Source organism: Cyprinus carpio, chromosome A16 (assembly GCF_018340385.1).
Source record: "Cyprinus carpio isolate SPL01 chromosome A16, ASM1834038v1, whole genome shotgun sequence".
Classification (NCBI taxonomy): Eukaryota; Metazoa; Chordata; class Actinopteri; order Cypriniformes; family Cyprinidae; genus Cyprinus; species Cyprinus carpio.
In genome coordinates, this window is record NC_056587.1 from 4811547 (window position 1) to 4830644 (window position 19098).

The following is a 19098-nucleotide window of genomic DNA, read 5'->3' on the forward strand; positions in this document are numbered from 1 at the left end:
TTGCTGACACCACACTAGAGAAACATTATGGGTGGTGAAATGATTCACTGAGGCAGCCTAAGGGACATTTAAAATTAAATAAAAGCTTAGTGATCACCATGACTGCTTAGAGTAATTTCACATAAGATGTACTAAATTTACCAAAGATATTTAATAATAAAACTTGAACAATTTCTGTGGATGCAGAGTTCATGAGATATCTTAAATGCTTCTATTGCTGGAAACAAAACAAAAAAATGAAAGACACAGGTGGGAAAATCAATTAAGACTTTAATTTTACTATTTTAAGTTTACTATATTTCTTGTACATGGATAATTGGCAGAGTTTTAATAAATTACTCAATAAATATATCAGTGAATATGTCAGATCAAACACTTTTTGGTTGATTGGTCATTGATTTAATTAGACGTGGCTTAAAAGAAACAATAGTTGTGTTTTGTAGGGTTACATAAAAAACCTCATTTGAGAACAAAGTCCAGCTGCACAAATGCTGTGATTGTCCAGCACCTGTCTGCATACTGAACTCAGGGCAATATATTTGATTATCAAATACATTGGCCTATTTACACATACACTTTCACATATAAGACTGGAACAGAATAAAGAGTTCATGTTTCACTTTCTTTGGACATTTAAATGTGTTGTTTTCCTGTGTACTTTCTTGGAAGCATATTGAGTAATGTAATGCATTGTCCAGAGAAATGCATAAAAGCAATGGCCAGTCGAAAGGTCAAATGTCTGTAAACAACAATGGTATATGATGTTATATGGGTCCCATTAAGAAAATTTGAAGAGTAGCGGTTGAAAGATCACTTTAACTTTACACAGTGTTTTCTGGGCAGGCTGATCAATCAGCTCAAATATCTTTATATTTTCTGATTTAATTACATTAGGCTTTTTTAAAACACATTTCTCGTAAGGTCCTAACCTAATTTTTGGGTTTCAATCGCGCTGAAGGTGCATACTGGCCTCAGACCAGCATTATTTTCTGTTGTTTGGCCAATGCATTTGGGTTAACATCAGTCCCATGATGCACTAGTCCAGACAAAGCATAACATAACTTGAAACTAAATGGAAAAATGTACAACAGTATAAACAGAAACAAGTGGATGCTTTAGGCACCTCATTTATGTTGCATTGAAATTGTAGATACAGAACATGCTGGCAAGCGTGTTTGCAACACAAACACACACACGCAGATAAAGCAGCCAAGAGAAGCGTGCTCACACATACAGGGAGCGCATACACTTCCCTGCAAATACACACAGATTGTTTGAAGCTCCCGCTGCTCCACACACTTGCCACATGCCGACAGTTTGTCTGGCACTGAAGCAAGAGGCAAATCAATGGAGAAACCCACTTTTTTTGTATAATATATTCTTTTTCCATTTTTAAAGCTTTTATAAAAATACAAGTCATTGTGAAAGTGTGGTGTATGTGCACATTCTCTTTGTGGAGGTTTCTGTACGGGTTACCAAAGCATATCTCTTTTTCCATTTCCCTCTTTCTCTCGACATTGCGTGGAGTAGAGGTTAGCAGTCAACACTAGTCAGATCTGTTTGGTCACATGAGTTGACAGAGATGAATGGATGAAAAAACAGAGGAACGAATGAAAGGATTAGGTGTCTTCTCTCGAGGGTACATGATTTGAAAGGTGGTTAATTTCCAATCATGCATCCAATTAGCTATATGCACATACAGACACACACTACACCCCCTTCCTCACCATTGCTCCACCATTAGGTCGAGGACTCTGTTGATGTTCAGGTCTGAGTCAAGGCCAAAATCGCTCTCTAGAAACGGGGCGGCGGGGGGCGTCAGCGGGTGCAGGCCAGAGGTCAAGCACTCCAGCCAATCAGCAGGGTCAAAAGGAGGAACCTCTGACCTTCTTTTCCTGGACAGAGACCTAGATGGTGGAGTGGTGCAAATGGGGGGAGGAGGAAGGGGAGCTGGGGCTGAACTGAGGGGTGGAGCATTGTTAGGTGAGGGAGGAAGCTCTAAAAGAAGCGAAGAGCACAGAGGAGAGGACAGGAAGTTGTCATCTATTTGCCGCTTGGTGGACTGTGATTGGTCAGGCTGTGGGCCAGGGGAAGAGCCTGAAAGGACGTTAGTGGCTAACTGGACATCTGGGATCAGTAAAGCGTTATCTGAAAGATAAAGACATGATTCATGGTGTTTGAAATGTTTGTCATGTACAACCTATTTGTGAACTGTGATCAGCATAAGCATGTCAATATGTCTGGCCATCCTAAAAGGTCATCTTAGTACATTTTTTGCCATTGGTAAGCAATATATTTGCTTCCTTTGTCCTGAAAAGCTTCAGTCGCCACTAGTCAAATTTCACTCACCTGAACAACCAATAGTCTCGTCCAAAATGTCATCTATGGATTGACTAGGGTCCATTTACAAGGAGAAAGAAAGAGTGGACAGTAAGTCGAATGCTCAGTGCTTATTGTTGATAAACAGCAATCAATACATCAATAGCTGCATAACATGGTAATTGTCAGACAGCAGACAACACGCAAACTCAAAAACACTAACCTGCACTCTTTGAATGGCCTCCTGTAGTTCTTCTTCCAGACTCCGGATAGTAGGTGATGCTTGTGCTGGACTGGCAGTGATTTGCATGGGCAAATCAAAGTCTTGACCAATCACATCACAAAGCTGGCAGCAGTTCACCTAAGATTAGGAATAATTACAAAGAATTAGTTTCTTGTATAATGTGAAATTAGTTCTTGTGTTTGGCCTAATATTACCATAGTTTCCTGAACAACAAGATAGCTTAATGCAATTTAATAATGCAGTAGTATGTCCCCATACTGCCATACTAAATACTGAAAGTACATACTTTTCCATCAGCAGTGCAGTACGTAAAGAGCAGTTCCTGTCCACCTGTGTCTGATTTCCCTCTGGTGCATCCTGGCTCCTGTTGCAGGAATGGATGAAGGGAACTTTCACACAGCTGGAAAAAAACAGAAGGAATTAAATAATACATTAATACTTAAAGTACTTGTAACTAATTAGATTCACCATAAATAAAGAGTAAAAAAGTGTAAAACAGGAAATGCTACACATTTCCAAATTATTCACCTCCTAGTCAACTATTCAAATTCACCTGAGTGTCCTTTGCTCCTTCTCTGGGTCTGCTCCTCATCCTCTCTCTCATTTCCAGCTCGATACTTAGCTCATCTACTGCCTGGCCTGGCCTCCATGTAGTACCAGAGGGCATTGGAGGGGAGGATCTATGTAAGGTGGGGCTGGAGCCAGCAGAAGAAGGAGAAGTGTGGTAACTATCACTACCTAAGCTTTGCTCTGCTGAGTTGATGTACACTGGAGCAGGGTTGGCGGAGGTGTCTAAGCTGGTAGGGATTCGTTTGAGGCTGGCAGGGTGGGAGGGCTCCTGTGTGGCCTCTAGCTGGCAAAGCGGCGCAGTTGTTAATGGGGGACGAGGCATCTGGAAAGGACGGAGTCTCTCTAATAGTGCAGGCTTTGTGCCAGAAACTGGGAGTCCACGTTTCCGCAGCTGCTGGCGAAGAACTGACACCTGAGAAGGAGAAGAAATAAATTCAAAGTTCTATTCAAAGCTTGTTCCTACAAACAGTTTAAGAAGACCAGATAATCTAAAGCAGGGATGTTCAAGCCTACTCCTGGAATGCCACTGTCCTGCAGAGTTCAGTTCCAACCCTAATCAAACACACTTGAACTAGGTAATCAAGGTGTTCAGGAGTATGGTTGTGTTTGAAAGCTGAAAAACAAGGAGGTAGGAAGGCAAAAAGACACATCTAAAAACAATTTATCATGACACATCCTGTCTACTGCAATGCCTTCAGTTTTAACAGGTATTTTAATGTGCAAATGCTGCCTGTGAAGTCATTGCCTGATAGCACAGTGAGGCAAGTCAGTTGCCTGAGCTTTCGGATGTAGCCTACTTAAAAGTAACAGACAGGTGTGTTGGAGCAGGGTTGGAATTAAAGTCTGCAGGAAAGTAACCCTCCAAGAGCAGGATTGGACACCCCTAATCTAGAATGAGTTCTCTTAACCAATAAGATTCTTACCGTTAAGTCATCAAGGTTTAAGGGAAGTAACTCTGCCTGGTGGGTGGGACTTGTATCAGGAGTAGAGGGGTTTGTTGATGGTGTTCCAGACTTAGGGGAACTTTGAGGTGTAGTTCCAGAAATCTTCGTATGGTTCTCGCTATTGTTTGGATGTATAATATAGGTATATAAATAAGTATTTCGGGATAGCACTTTCCTGAAGTAGATTTTTACCATTCAGATCACAGAGTAGCATTTCTTAAGCCAGGTTTGCACTGTATGATTTTAGCTACGATTTTGCTGTCTGGGATAAATTTCAAGGATCGCAAAAGATTTATCATCATAGCGTAAAATCAGTCTTTCATCATACAGGACTGGATTACACTACACAATTGTAACCATGACTTTTGTGCTGATTTGCATTTGAGGATGTCTGTGCTAGATGCCTCGAATCAGAGACAGTCTGGAAATTTTGGGAGCTCATATTTGATTTCATGTTGTGTATGATGGTTAAAGACCCTGCTATTTTACAGTCAGACTATGATGCCATCTAGTCAGTGGATATTAAACATGTTGGAGTGTTTGATGCTCCCGAGAAAGACTTTTAACAGTACTCACTTTCAACTCCTGTTGCACTCTTTTGAGGCCATACTGACCACCTCTACCAACCCAAGACCACATGCAAATGAGCTTGGCTTGTATTTTTCATAACCCAGAGCACAGAGTTGCACCATCAACTAGCCAGCGCCTGTACATCCATGTTTGTTCACACCTGATGTGCATCTACTAGCACTGGGAAGGTATGTGTTTCAGTGTGAGGCTGTTGGGGTTGGAACAACTTGTGTAATCTTCAGACTTCAGTGTGTGATGCCTAGATTTTTCTGCTGTAGCCATTTACAAAGTTGGCAAGTGATGCATAATATTTTAAAATCTGTTCTGATCATAAAAGTGTAGTGTAATCACTCTATTTGTGTGTTGTTCTCTGACAGTTGTGCAAACCTTTGTGATGAATCTCTGCCTTCTCTATTGTGACTGCTGTTGAACTGTCAACAGTTGTCTTGGCTGCAATGTTTATTGATTACAGTACCATGTGCTCCCTATAAAAGTAATACACAGCCCACGTAGGGCACCAACTATCAAGGGGGCACCATCTCGTCTACCTGGGTGCACCAAGGGATCAACCGATATATTTTTGAGTGACATAAAAGAATGATGTTGCAAAGTGTGCCATGGCTTTTACTTAAGATGTCACTGTGATAATATTCTAAAATCTGAAGACTGTAAAACATTGTACACATGAACCCGGCTTTAGTTGTATAAATCATGATTATTTCATTAATGTTTTGTTCGAAGGCTTACCTGTTTGTCACAGGGAGCTGTTGTTGCTGGTTAAGAATCTGTAGTTGTAAGAACACCTGCTGTTTTTGCAAGAGGTGGGAGTAAGAGGAATCAGTGGGCGGAGCCTGGTTGCTATTATGCTTTTGTGAAGCACTTCCAGCTCCGCTTCCAGTCCCAGTCCTTTGATCTGGGGGAATGTACTGATGGTATTTCAACTTCCTCATTTTAGGTTTTGAATCGCGAGGCTTTCGTGGCCGTGGAGGGCGGGATGAAGTCAAGGACCCACCCAGAATGGAATGAGAAGGTGAAGTTGAAGGCTGTGCTGTCGAAGCATACAAAGAGAGAATGTAAGCAATATAATTTGGAAAAATGACATGAGCAAGTGGATGAAAGAAATAATGATGACTGTAATGGGGCGAGGAGTTAAACAAATCATTAAAGGGATACTCCATCCCAAAATGAAAATTTTGTCATTATTCACTTACCCCCATGTCGTTCCAAACCCATAAAAGCTTTGTTCGTCTTCGGAACACAATTTAAGATATTTTGGAAGAAAACCGGTAGGCTTGAGACTGTCCCATAGACTGCCAAATAAATAACAGTGTCAAGGTCCATGAAAGTATGAAAAGCATCGTCAAAATAGTCCATCTGCCATCACTGATTCAACCGTAATGTTATGAAGCCTTCAAATGTGTCTCTTCAAATCAGCGAAGCACCATTTTGCCAATTCTGAGCTGTATGCAGGCGGCTTACACTCTTCTGTAATAGCCGCGCCACAAGGATACATTTCCGCTTTGGTTTGAAAGCAAACAGCGCATTGGTGCAGCGCGGCTGACACAGAAGAGCATACGCGATCTGTGTACAGCTCAGAATTGCCAAAATGGCGCTATGCTGATTTGGAGAGACACAGAGGAGAGGAATTGTTGAATAAAGTTGTTATTTTTGTTTTCTTTTTGTACAAAAGTATTCTTGACACTTCATAACTTTACGGTTGAATCACTGATGCCAGATGGACTATTCTGACGATGCTTTTCATACTTTTCTGGACCTTGACACTGTTATTTATTTGGCAGTCTATGGGACAGTCTCAAGCCTCCCGATTTTCATCCAAAATATCCTAAATTGTGTTCTGAAGAGGAACTAAGCTTTTACGGGTTTGGAACAACATGGGGGTAAGTGATTAATGACAAAATATTCATTTTGGGGTGGAGTAACCCTTTAATTCAAATCTCTGTGTGAGTGCATACCTTTGGCAGCAGTGGTGGTGTCTGGGAGGGCACATACATCCCTTTGGGTCTCCCAGTTGTTGATATGGAGTTTGACCCCATTACTGTCATGGTCATTGGTTGGCTGATGCACTCGGTTGCCGGGAGCAACGCCAATCTGCACTGCTTTGAAAAGGTGAATTGATAGTGGTGAAAATTCTAAACAACCATCTTCCAGCTTTTTAACCTGAATGTAAAGGTGTAATGTTTAATTTCTGCACCACTAGTAGGATAAAAAATAAAAAATGTCCCAACACTGCAAACAGCTGGTACCCATTCTCATATCATTGGTTGACCCAGTGCTGCTATGTTTGGCTGGTAGCAATGCTTATATAAACATTGAAATATTTAGATAATACCACATTGCTCACAAAATTACTCACTTCTCTTTTAAACTGAGAAAAAAAAGGATACAAGGCATAAAGTACTTTGTCAGTTAATTTAGTCTAATATTGTGTAGTTGTTTTATGCCTCTTATACCTGTACACTGTTTGGGCTGATGGGCGTAGCAACAGATGACGCATCACTCAGCGACTGGTCACCTCCTTGCCCAGGTGATGATGATAAGCCAGGAGATTGGTGCATCCTGAGTTGCTCGGGAGATGCAGAGGCAGAAGAGGAGTTGTCATCTTCAAAGACATCTGATGGCAATGAAGCAGCTGAGGCAAAGGAAATGAGAGCACATGTAAGCTTTTCTGAACAATTCTCTGTATAAGTTAAATGCTGCTATATGTGGAAATGTGCAGCTGTAATATAATGTTTGTTTACACATCTATACCTTGTGAGAATTATTAATTTATAAGTTGGAGAGTTGACAGGAAGCAAAGTGGGAGAAAGAGTGGGGACGGGATTGGAAATGTCCACACACCGGGATTCAAACTTGGGTCACCCAAAGAACAACCACACTGCGTGCCGGAACACTGCTGACAAGGCTATCAGCTCCAATGAATATAATAAGTGTTAATGCACTAGGTACACTAATGTAGTATAGCCATATAAAAGTGGAAAAATAATTGAAACTTCACCTCTAATAGCAATGCACAATATGCATTACAATTACATTTGATAAAAAATATATATTTTAATTGTTTTAACAACGGATGTTGCATATAATTCTGTGCAGCGTAAAAAAAATAAAAATAAATAAAAAATTGGAATCTTTTAGGTTGACTGGATCTGATCAAGGACGATATCATGAAGAAAAATGAAAAGTCTGCCCATTTAATGAAGTCTGTCTAGGAGAGAATTCCTTTGGCTAAAAAAAACAACAACTTTTAATTGCTCTTTTATTTATTTTATGATTAGAAGCCCTTTAAAATTGCTTTATGATGTGTGCCATCTGAACTTTGTCATTATGACCATTAAATTATGATACATATATGTTACATATAATATTACATCTGTGTCTTTATGACTGTTTGTTATTGTTCATTTACCTCTATCTGGTGTCTTTAATGTATATGCACATACTTACATGTCATTTAACTCAATAACTGTGTAAATATACAATATTTAGTTTTCTGTTTACCATGTTACAATTACAATAAATTATATGACCCAAATTAAATGTTAGTATAATACTATAATATATGTGTATGTGTGTGTTTGTCTGTGTATATAAAATATTTAGCTTGAGTTTATGCTCCGTTTGTGAGACATCTTTTTCAGTTATTTTCAATGACTCACTGTTCTCTAGAGGCAGAATATGCCTCTGCAGGAGTTCAAGTGGTCCAGACTGACTCTGGGTTTTCTCACTCAGATCCTTAACCAGACGGGCTTTCTTTTGCCTGTGAGCTCTGCTATAACTCCTGTCTGTGAGCGAGAGACATACAAAAAGAGAAAGTGAGAACAAGAAACGAGAATCAGAGAGAGAATAAAATGAATAGTGAAAGATGGGAAATGTGAATGGCAGATCAATTGCTCTGCTTTATAATAAGAGAGAAGAAGAGGAGGAATATTATAAAGACAGATATGAATGATTTTTCACAAAAGAGTTTGTTGTTGGGGTAATCCAATTCAGACATTCAGAAAGCTACTGTTAATGACTTGCAAACACAAAGAGCTGTTGATGAATGGGGACTGATGTATGTGTAAATGGATAATGGATAAACTGCTCATTCCAGCTTTAAGTTTACAGATCTTTTCAGTACTGTTATTGGGATATTTTTTTTTTATGACCGAAGGTCAGGAACTATTGGCAAACTCTAAATGGCCGTGGATGATGTATCACCTGGTGCAGTTTGAGCAGTCAGACCACTAGGGGGCGACTTCTGAGTGGCACCATCTTCAGTCTGACACTGCATTGAGAAACAGCCAGTCAAATCAACATCAACAAATACTGTAAAGCTTTATTTCTCCAGTAGATACTGAAATATAGCACATTGGTGAAGATGCTAAAAATAACAAATTGTTTGCTCTGGATGGTAACATTCTCCTGTAAGACTAAATTTTTTCCCTCCTGACAGTAATTATCTAGAACCAGCTGCTGTTTACTGTCTTACTAACATAATTACTTGTGCTAACAGTGATTCACGACTAATACTAATAGTTTGAGACAGTAACTAGACATGTAATTACAAACATTAAATTATGCTAAAGAGGTTGAAGACAAACTCATGTCAGTTATCAGACTGCTTTGGCATTACTAGGTAGTTTGCTTATCTGCACTGGCACCCTGTTTCACGTCAGTCTGTTTACATATAAACCAAAGGCACACACATACTGTAACTGGAGTGTGTCAAGCGTGGAAGCTATTAGATCCAACCACCTTAAATTAATTAACTGTTTCATGGAGCCACTTATTTTAGTTTTGGTTGCTGCTAGCTCTATATTTGACTATTTCTCCTAAGACATAGGTAAATAATGGCTCACCAAACCACTGCTTGCTTCTTTCTCCCCAACTTTATCAGGGACAGAGGCCTTTGTAGCTATAGAAGACAGAGAATGAACAAAAAGGTGGAGAAAAGCTGTTATAAAGCTAGTATGTTGAAATGCATAAAGAGAGCAGTCCACCTCGTTTGAAATTTGTGAATCAAATATATTATGATTTTCCTGCTCCATAAGGGGAAATTTCATAGACTTCCTGTGGGCTAAGCACAATCAAAATAAACACACACACACACAATTTGTGAATCAAATATATTGTGATTTTCTTACCAGACTCTGCATTAAGTTCATTCTGCTGTCTGCGGTTCTGTATTCTCAACTGCAGAACTGAAAAAAATATATAGTATATTTAATATTATGCAATAAAAACAATATTTACAATACTTTATTTAATATACACAGTCTTTGTATTGCAGACTCTCAAGCCTGAGTTTCCCACCTTAAGGAAAGTGCAGGTTTTCTCTGTGAATTATATAGCTTAATTTATATCTGTAAACCCAGCATATTACAAGTAAACTGCACCACTTGGATGATCATAAATGAGTTAGATATGAATTAGGTGCTGCAGACATACATTGTTCACTAACTTAGTCAGACCCTGTTTGTGGCACTTATTAAAAGAAATTCTATACTTCTTCACAAACAAACACATGCTTGAACCTGCAGGTGAATTACAGCTAGGTCAGAGCTGGGAGGAGTCATGAGGTATGGTGACTTGTCCCATGATGCCTCTCTGTGCTGAGTTTTGAGATCTAAGAGTGGCCGTGAGAGGAAGGGGGGTTACTATTTATCCCTCTGAATGTCTATTTCTGTCGCCTTCCCATCCCCCATCCAGCTGTCCCACTCTCTCACCCTCTCTCTATCTCTCTCTCTCTCTCTCTCTCTCTCTCTCTCTCTCTCTCTCTCTCTCTCTCCATCTTTCACCCCCTGTTTTGCTGTCAGTCGTGCTAAGTAAATTCTTCCTGATTTTACTTCACTCTGGAAAAGAATGACATGCTGAGTGGCATCAAGCCAAATCAGGTTGGAATACTGGGATTAAAAATTCACTGAGTGTCATGGCAGCTTATAGTAATGACAATGACTGGTGTGCTCTGATCACATAATGGCATTGATGCATAATGATTGTTGAAGTTTTATGATACTCTACTGACTGTACCACCTGTTATATTACTACTAAAATGCCTGAAAATCAATACATAATAAAAACAAACAAATGTATAATTAAACTTTTCAATCAAATTAGTTGTGTACTTCTTATATATCCCTTGCTGTTCTAGCTTGTACTGTTCTGGACAATGTTTGAAACTTTTATTGCTAGCACTTCTCATGTTACTTCCCTCATGATGAATCACGGATATTCCCAGAAATATCCTAATATTTTAATGTTTTCTAATTCACTGTATAATTTCTTGAAATTTCCAAACATGTACAACAAAGAACAGTTATTGTCAAATTACTAAGAAGTATTCAGCATATGTGAACTGCTGTGTACAGATGGTCAGATGTTCTTCCGACGCTCAAGATGCTCTTGGGCTCATTCTCAAATTATGCTGGAGAACATGTTCATTAGGTTTTACACTAAAATATTGCTAAAAGCAAGAAGGACAAACCAAATACTAAGACATTCTGAAGTTCAATTCAGCTTTTCACTCAGACCATTAACTGTTTATCAGTATTTGATCCCAACATTTTAATATTGAGTAAAGCCATTGTGGGCAGGAATGAAAGTATTAATAAGCAATTTGGGGTATGTACTACCCTAGCATCCTAGTTTAAGTCCTAGCATCTTTCAGTAGTTCCTTTGCAGTTGTATTAAGCAGCCCTCCTGTTGTGGTTGACTGGAGCACTTTTACTCTGTTCTCAGGTATTGAACTCTTGACTGCTGGCTTCTCTGTGGCTTCTCTTGTATCCATTTTGTTTGTGCAGAAAGTTTAGAGGTTGACCTTTTCTAAGCAGAGTATGGGCAGTTTGCTAAAGGCTGATAATTGAGCCAAAAGAGCCCCCTGAGACATCCACACTTGGATATGGTTTTGTACCCTTTTCCTAATTTATGCATTTGTTTTACATCAGTATCACTGACATCTTGTCAGTGGGGGGGGGGGGTAATATATCTTTCATATTAGTATGAACATTTTAAGTGTGATATTAAAAAAAATTAACAAGTATACTTCAGTTCATAAATATATTCAACAGGCTCATATATTCAAAAATTCTTCTAGAAAAAAAGGCATATATATATATTAATCTCTTCAGAATAATACAAGACCCCTCCATAGCTGATATATCTTGCTAAAATCAACACATGATGAAAAACTATAATCAATTTCCTGGTAGACTGTAAAGAAATAATGAAAAAAGACATTGTTGGATATGTAATAACTTAAATGTAAATTTCATAAACAGATTTGTATATATAAATACTGGCAAATTACCATATGTTCATCCTCACACTTTACAAATTACTTCAGTTTTGTTCATGGTAATGAATTGTTAAGGCATTAAGACTATAATTTAAATAGCACATATGAAATAAATGCCCTTTAAATATTGTTAGAAATAAACGTTCTTACATTGTTTTGGAAACTCCGTTTTATACATTTACCTATGTTTTTACACCATGGATCAGATTTTTTTTTTTTTTTTTTTTCAAATAGTCAGCTGTCTTTCCCACAACATAACACAACATATCCAAGGTCACAGCTGATTTAAGGGTCAGTACCAGAGCAGAACGGGATTTTGATTGCATTACATTATCCTTGCTTTCCATGGACGTGATCTTCCTTTTAAAAATGACAGTCCCTTTTTGAATACTACCTAAACTGTTTAAAAAGTGTCAATTCAATGCATTTTTGACGGCAGAGTCTTGTTATTACCAAAGAGTGCTGCTGGACATTTGTCTGAGAATCTTGCCAGCAGGATGTTTATAGGGAACCCAAGAAGAGAGGGCACCGCTTTTGAAGGGGTTCCAACCACAGATGGGAAACAACAAAGACAATCTGTCCACTGTCCACATGTCCTTCAGGGAGGACCGTACTGCTGGCCACATTTGTACAATATGGTGAAGTACGAGAGATCATGGCACCTCATGAAGATGGGTTGGTTGGTAAAATTTGGAGGTCCATATATCATATCAGCCAATGATAATGAACTGAAATTATGATACTGTTATACAGAAAATGGTTTGTCAAGATAAACAATGATTACTTGAAAGCATTGACTGAAAGTTCAAAGTCTTTGAAGGCGTGTTGACCACTGTTGTAGAAAGTTACTTTTAAAAGTAATGCATTACAATATTGTGCTACTCCATAAAAAGTAAGCATTACTATTAATGCATTAAATTATTGCATTTTATGGAAAGTAATGTATTACATCAAGCGTAGCATTAGTTCTTGCAGGTCACGTTAGTCAAGCTTGTATAAGCTGATTCTCAGCTGATCCACATCTACCTATAGGGATACGACACCTACCAAAGCATCCATATATAATGTCCTTCATTATTATCAGCAGCTTTCGCATTGCTAAATAGCTAATTACCGTCCTCCATCCCCAACTCCTCCTCTCGTCCTGTCAGGACTCTGCCTTCTGATTCCCCTTTGAATCAGACTAATTTCTAAAATGTGTACATTAAATTATTGAACATAAGCATATCTGCAATACATTAATGTTGGTTCTGTTCTGTTTACCCTAGGGGGGTTATCGCTGCTCTCCCTGCTCTTATCCATGCTAGGCTGCATGGATGCACGGGGAGCTCTAGCCCAGAACAGAACCATACCGCCAATCCAAACTGTATGCTAACTGTCAATTATATTTGACGATAGTGGTCCTGACAGGAATTACTTTTACATTACTTTTTGTCACCTTAGCTGGGCTTGCTTATTTATTTTTAATAACAAAAAAATTAATAGTTATATTTTTGGTTATTTTTTTTGGCATTTGTAAAAGAAATTTAAATTAATAAGAGTTTTTATTTTAGTAGTTCTTCGAGCTTTGCACCTCACTCCCAATTTCTCTCGACACAGGGACAGGAGAGGTGTCAGTGACTAATTAGTTAAACTTTCATTACTCATTTTAAAAAGTAACTCAGATATTTTCTTGTAAATTTATAAGTAAAGTGTTACTTTACTAGATACTTAAAAAGTAATCTGATTATGGAACTCAAATTACTTAGTAGTGTAATAGTAGTGACTCAATTTTTAGTTACATAAAGCTGCATTTTACCCTGAATATTCAAGAAAGCCCACCCTCATTTTATGCCAGCTGCTCTCTAAGACTAGCCACATTCATCTGGGTTTCCAACTCTGCAAAGATTTTCAGACTCCCATCATCAAAACAGCCACTATAGGAGCTGCTCATCAGACCTCACATCACCAATCAGAGCGGACAGACAGCTTCACATGTCGGCTTTCAAAACCAGCTTGAATAGAGTCTTGTGATCCTTCCTTTGGTCTTACCTGAGCGAAACTTATTGCGTATGAGCAGTGACCTCTCAGATGCCAGCAAGGTCATAATGGAGAGACAGCAGGGGAAGAAGGGGTGGGGGCTTTAAAGATACGTCTTCCTCCTGCAGGGCAGATATTTATGATGATTTCTTTCCTCTCCCTGAAGAAAAGAAAGCAAAGGAGAGTCACAGCAGGCCTGAATGTTTCCTAGTTGCCATCAAGACAGCGAGGGAGAAACACAGGAACACAAGCAACTGGTGTAGTCTGTGTATGACTGACAGAAACAGAAGGAATCAGAAGATAACACTATTCTGCTTTAAGAGACAGTAAACAGCCTCACTTAATAAAACACAACAGATTTCCTTCTTTCTATGTACTGAATATTGACTAGAGCTTTCTAGCTTCAAAAAGGAAGCAAAAGCACCATAAAAGTGGTCCACACAACTTGCACACTGCATTTTAAGCCCTCTGAAGCCATTTAAGCAAGACACAGAACATTTTTGAAGTTGTTAATCAAGAAAATGACATCCACCCTAGCAGTCCATGGCACTTTTATAAAGGAAGTACAGATCTGTAAACAAATCATTGCTCATGAATGAGACTTCAGCTCACTGATTTGCAGCGATTAACATCTCTGTGGATTGAATAATGGCCCTTTACGGTCAGTTACTCAAACAAAGCTGTCATATGGCTTCAGAAGACTTGAAATATAGTGCAAAGGACATATGAAACACTTCTATGGAGCTGAAGTTTTAAAGGATTAGTTCACCCAAAAATTAAAATTCTCCCTCATGTTTTCCCATATGCACAAGAGTTCACCTAATTCATAAGGATTACATTTACAGTGCCTTTGTGAGCCCTTTAAAGCTTCAATCACCATTCACTTAAAAAAAGAGTTAGTACATTAAAAATACAATTTCTCTTTTAGTGTTTCACAGAAGAAAGTAAGTCACACAGGTTTGAAACGACATGAGGGTGAGCAAATAATGACAGAGTTTTCATTTTTGGATGAACTGTCTTTTTAAACTATTCCAGTGGGAGGGATTTTTGCTCAACTAGCCAAGGATAAAATGACCTGTTGGAGCAGACAAGGGTGAGTGCATGTACAGTACAGAGGCTTGAGTTACAGAAATAATTGGTTTTATTTATGTGCCCTAGAGCTGGATTTCAAGGTTTTTTTTCACTGTACATCTCTCTTCAGTGATAATCAGAACTGAAACTACCCACTAACTTCAAGTACTGAAGCAATAAATTGGCCTTAGATAAAGATCACAAAGACTTTTAGTCTTTACAGACACAAGCACCCAGATGCCTTCACAAAATAACATATATATTCACAAATAAATGTATAAACACAAGAGGATGAATGGAAATGTATACTCACAATCAGACTGAACTCCCCCGAGTTTTGTCAGAGTGGCGTTAAACAGAGATTAAAAGTGGAGGGAGAGAGAGAGATTCTTGTTATTGAGGTGGAGAACAAGGGCAGAACTTGCAGCACGTTAAATCAAGGCAATGCTCAATGACAAGGTTGTTCCTTATCTTCTTTTTCGCCTGTTTGTTCATTCCCTTCCACAGGTAAATCTAGGGAGAAAAGGGCCCTCTGTTTCTTCCTCTTTTCTTCCACGCAGAATTCACCCTGTACACTTCGTTCTCTCTCTCTCTCTACCCCCACACCGAGGAGTTGAGCCAACTGTGTTGGGCTATCAAAAGAGCACCCTGACGCTCTGCCCCTGCCCCCTCAAAACCCTCTCACACACACACACGCACATGTCTGCTGATAGATTCATTGGGGGGTGATTCTACTGGGTGGGTAATTTGCAGTGTTCCCTATCTTCTCTTTTTCTCTCAGGGGTGACAAGGCCAGACCTTCCTCCACAGGTATACGAAGGAGCTTGTAAAAGCTGGTGACCTTCAGCGGCACATTATATACTGTATAAAAGCTACAAACAGATGTAGAACGCTACAGGATCAGAAAGGGATGGGGAGAAAGGAACTGTATTTCACTCTTTTTAATTTTTACTTTATTTTTTATTTATTGGGAAGGCTTTTTGAATTGTGTTTGAAATGTATTTATTAAGGTGAGGGACAGAATGCATTAGCACAGAACAGAAAATATTTCCTATGTAATCATGAAAAAAACTAAATATATAATGTTGGCAGGGATGCAGACATGAGGTATTAAAGAGACAGTTAACCCAAAAATTTTAATTCTGGCATTTTCTCATGCCATACCAAACCTTTATGATTTTCTTCTTATTCTTTAAAGATACTTTTAAAAATGTGCTTTTTTTTCATAATGAAAGACTGTGGGATCCAGTGTTGTTTGGACCCCAATGTTCTTCAAAACATGTTCCGCAGAAGAAAACAACATGGTTGGAACAAAATGACGGTGAGTAAATAATGATACAATTTTATTTTTTGAGTGAACTATCCATTTAAATGTACTCTAAAAGTTATCTACATTTATCTGTAAAGATACAGAAGATACATTTATCTATAAAGATACATATGATATAAATGCCGTGGTAGCCAATAAATTCAATTTAAGTCCACAAACATGCAAATATATTTGTCAATGAGTAAGAGACAGGGGCCGGAGGGAGAAGAGGGGGTTGGGAAAGGGAGATCATTACTGCACCACCTGTTTGGTGGCTTTGACGGACAGGCTGGTGTGTGCTGCTGTATCAGCAGGTCACAGACAGCCAGCAAGTGAGAGAGACAAGAGGGGAAAAAAGGCAAAATAGTCCAAAACAATAGTTACAAGTTGAGTGCACAACAATATGCCTGAGACAAACAGGAAGAAGATAGGAGAGAGACACAGGAAGTTGGATTCTGATCTGATTCAGCAGCACTGAGCAGCTGGCAAAGCCAATATTAGCCATTTTAATTGTGTCAACCTTTGAGGTCTAGAATGTCAGCATTGAAAAAATGTATCCCCTTATTGTATGTGAAGCATTTGCAATTTGTGTCATGATGTACTATTGGGGGGAAAGTGATGTAATCACCCTTGCTTCCATTGAGCTCTACTTTCAGGAATCCCTCTGTGATTAGCACCTGTTACTGTCCATCTTTGTCTCTCTCTTGTCATCCCTATCTACTCACCTCAATTAGCTTGTGTCATTTTGTGTCAATTGTGTCACCTGAAACAACACATTCTATACATTCTAATGATACCATGTGTCTCATTGGCTTTGATAGTTACAAGAAAGAATGTCAAAATGAAAAATATCTGTGCATACAAGGTGGGAACCTCTATTTCATCTCATGCCATTCCTCAGGCAATATACATTAATATGCAGAAAATAGGTTAAAACTGCTAATCCTATCAAAACTAAAATCACAAAAATGATTCTGTCAAGTCATAATTATAGAAAAATGTACATTGAATAAATATTAACCTTTACAAAAACAGCGCAAATCGGTCTCAGCAGGTTTCACTTCAGGACCCTTTTTTCCCCCAATGGACATCAATTACACATTATCAGACTTGTGTATTGTACAAATGTAAAGAGGGATATGCTTAAAAAACATTAATATTTGTTAGCAATCAGCAATGTACATGACTTAGGCTGAATAGGATTTTTAAAAATGCATCAAATATTGTATTAGCAGTTGGAATGTTACCAAGCTAACTATATACATGATCATACAGTTAAGTTGCATTTTATCATTTTTGTTCATCAGAACAACTTATTGTGTGACCCAAGTTTGAGTCACGACCCATCAGTTGAGAACCACTGTTTAGCCCTACTAGAGAAGATGGACAACTCTAAATGTTGCAAGGCTAGTTACTGTACACCAGGGTTATTCAAATCTTGCCCTGGAGGGTCAATGCGGTGCAGAGTTTGGCTCCAACCCTAGTCAAACACACCTGAGCATGCTAATCAATGTTTTGGGATCATTAGAAAATCACAGGCAGGTGACTTTGATCAGAGTTGGAGCTAAACTCTGCACCGCATTGGCCCTCCAGGGCAAGATTTGAATAACCCTGCTGTACACATTCCAATTTATTGACTGCAGGTTGACGAGGCCATGCATACCTTGGAGTGAGTTTGCCCTCTGGTGGCATAAATTAGTAACAACATCCTATGCTAGGGTTTGTCATACATTGTGCTTTCCATCATGTAAAAATGTTCACACGCATTAATTTCCAACAGGTCCAAAATTATCTGTGATTGTACCGCTAATCATTTTCATGTACGGCAGGTCATTCAGGTCGCTCATCCAATCATGCGGCTTCCCTGGCCACTGCTATGCTAACAAAACTCATCTGCAGATCTCCTTACCCATCATGCCTCAGAAACCCATCTGCATCTCAGAAAACATCCATGCCCAGTATAATAAAAACACCCTTCCCTAAGCATTTCATAACCACACTAAAGCAAGCATCTTCTTGCCAACAAACCATCTGCCAAATGTCCAAACATTTTATTTTCTGTAAATTCTTTCACATTATACTGCCTGAGAATTCATTTCAAGAGACTATAGCAGGTTTACACTGAAACAGATTATTTTGCACATGACAAGTACCAACCATTAATGTGGCAAGCACATAGTCTCACAGAAAAGAGCAAGTCTCCAACATTTCTTACAGTTGTTCTCTTTCTCGCTCACACACACACACACACACACACACACATTCATACTCAACACTTATAGACACCTGCTGTCAGCTTGATTGTGGGAGCTACTCTCCTTGATGCTACCAAATGGAACAGCGACCCTCTGAGCACATCTGAGCTGTCACTCAGACAGACACCCCTGTCTAGCACAGATTGTAATGTTAAAGGAGGCAAAGCTCATCCATATAAACACTTTTAAACTGTATTATCATTACTATATGAACCATTTACATTAAGCATTTCATTCATTTATTTAGCAGTGTAACACTGAATGAATGAATGAATTACACAGTCTATATATTAGACAGTCTATTTCAGGCCTATATTATTTATTTCAGTATATTGTGTATGTGTACACACACACACACACACACACACACACACACATAGATTAAATGATGTATATAATGAATGATGTCCATTCATTCACACACTGTTACACTTTTCATAATAGTTTTAACTTAAATAAAATAAAGAAAATAAAAATTAAAAAGACTGATAGCTTGGAAG

The 19098-nt window shown here is 38.6% G+C and overlaps 1 protein-coding gene across 4 annotated transcripts; it reads right to left on the minus strand.

Annotated features, from left to right (window-relative positions):
- Nucleotides 1-250: 250 nt before the first annotated feature.
- On the minus strand, nt 251-15703 carry LOC109105090 (myocardin-like). Of its 4 annotated transcripts, none has more exons than XM_042772139.1 (15): nt 15348-15703; nt 13976-14123; nt 9795-9851; nt 9510-9565; nt 8869-8935; nt 8325-8450; nt 7119-7297; nt 6622-6761; nt 5395-5700; nt 4057-4195; nt 3117-3545; nt 2850-2963; nt 2543-2680; nt 2350-2404; nt 251-2148 (listed from the first exon to the last, which is right to left on the minus strand). In XM_042772139.1, exons 2-15 carry the CDS (start codon nt 14028-14030, stop codon nt 1724-1726), a joined length of 2286 nt encoding a protein of 761 aa, XP_042628073.1. In that variant the 5' UTR covers nt 14031-14123; nt 15348-15703; the 3' UTR covers nt 251-1723. The 4 variants fall into 4 exon arrangements, with proteins under 4 accessions (XP_042628073.1, XP_042628072.1, XP_042628074.1 ...); XM_042772138.1 differs by having other exon boundaries at nt 5395-5699; nt 6621-6764; XM_042772140.1 differs by lacking the exons at nt 9510-9565; nt 15348-15703 and having other exon boundaries at nt 6622-6764; nt 13976-13994.
- Between the last annotated feature and the right edge of the window lie 3395 nt (nt 15704-19098).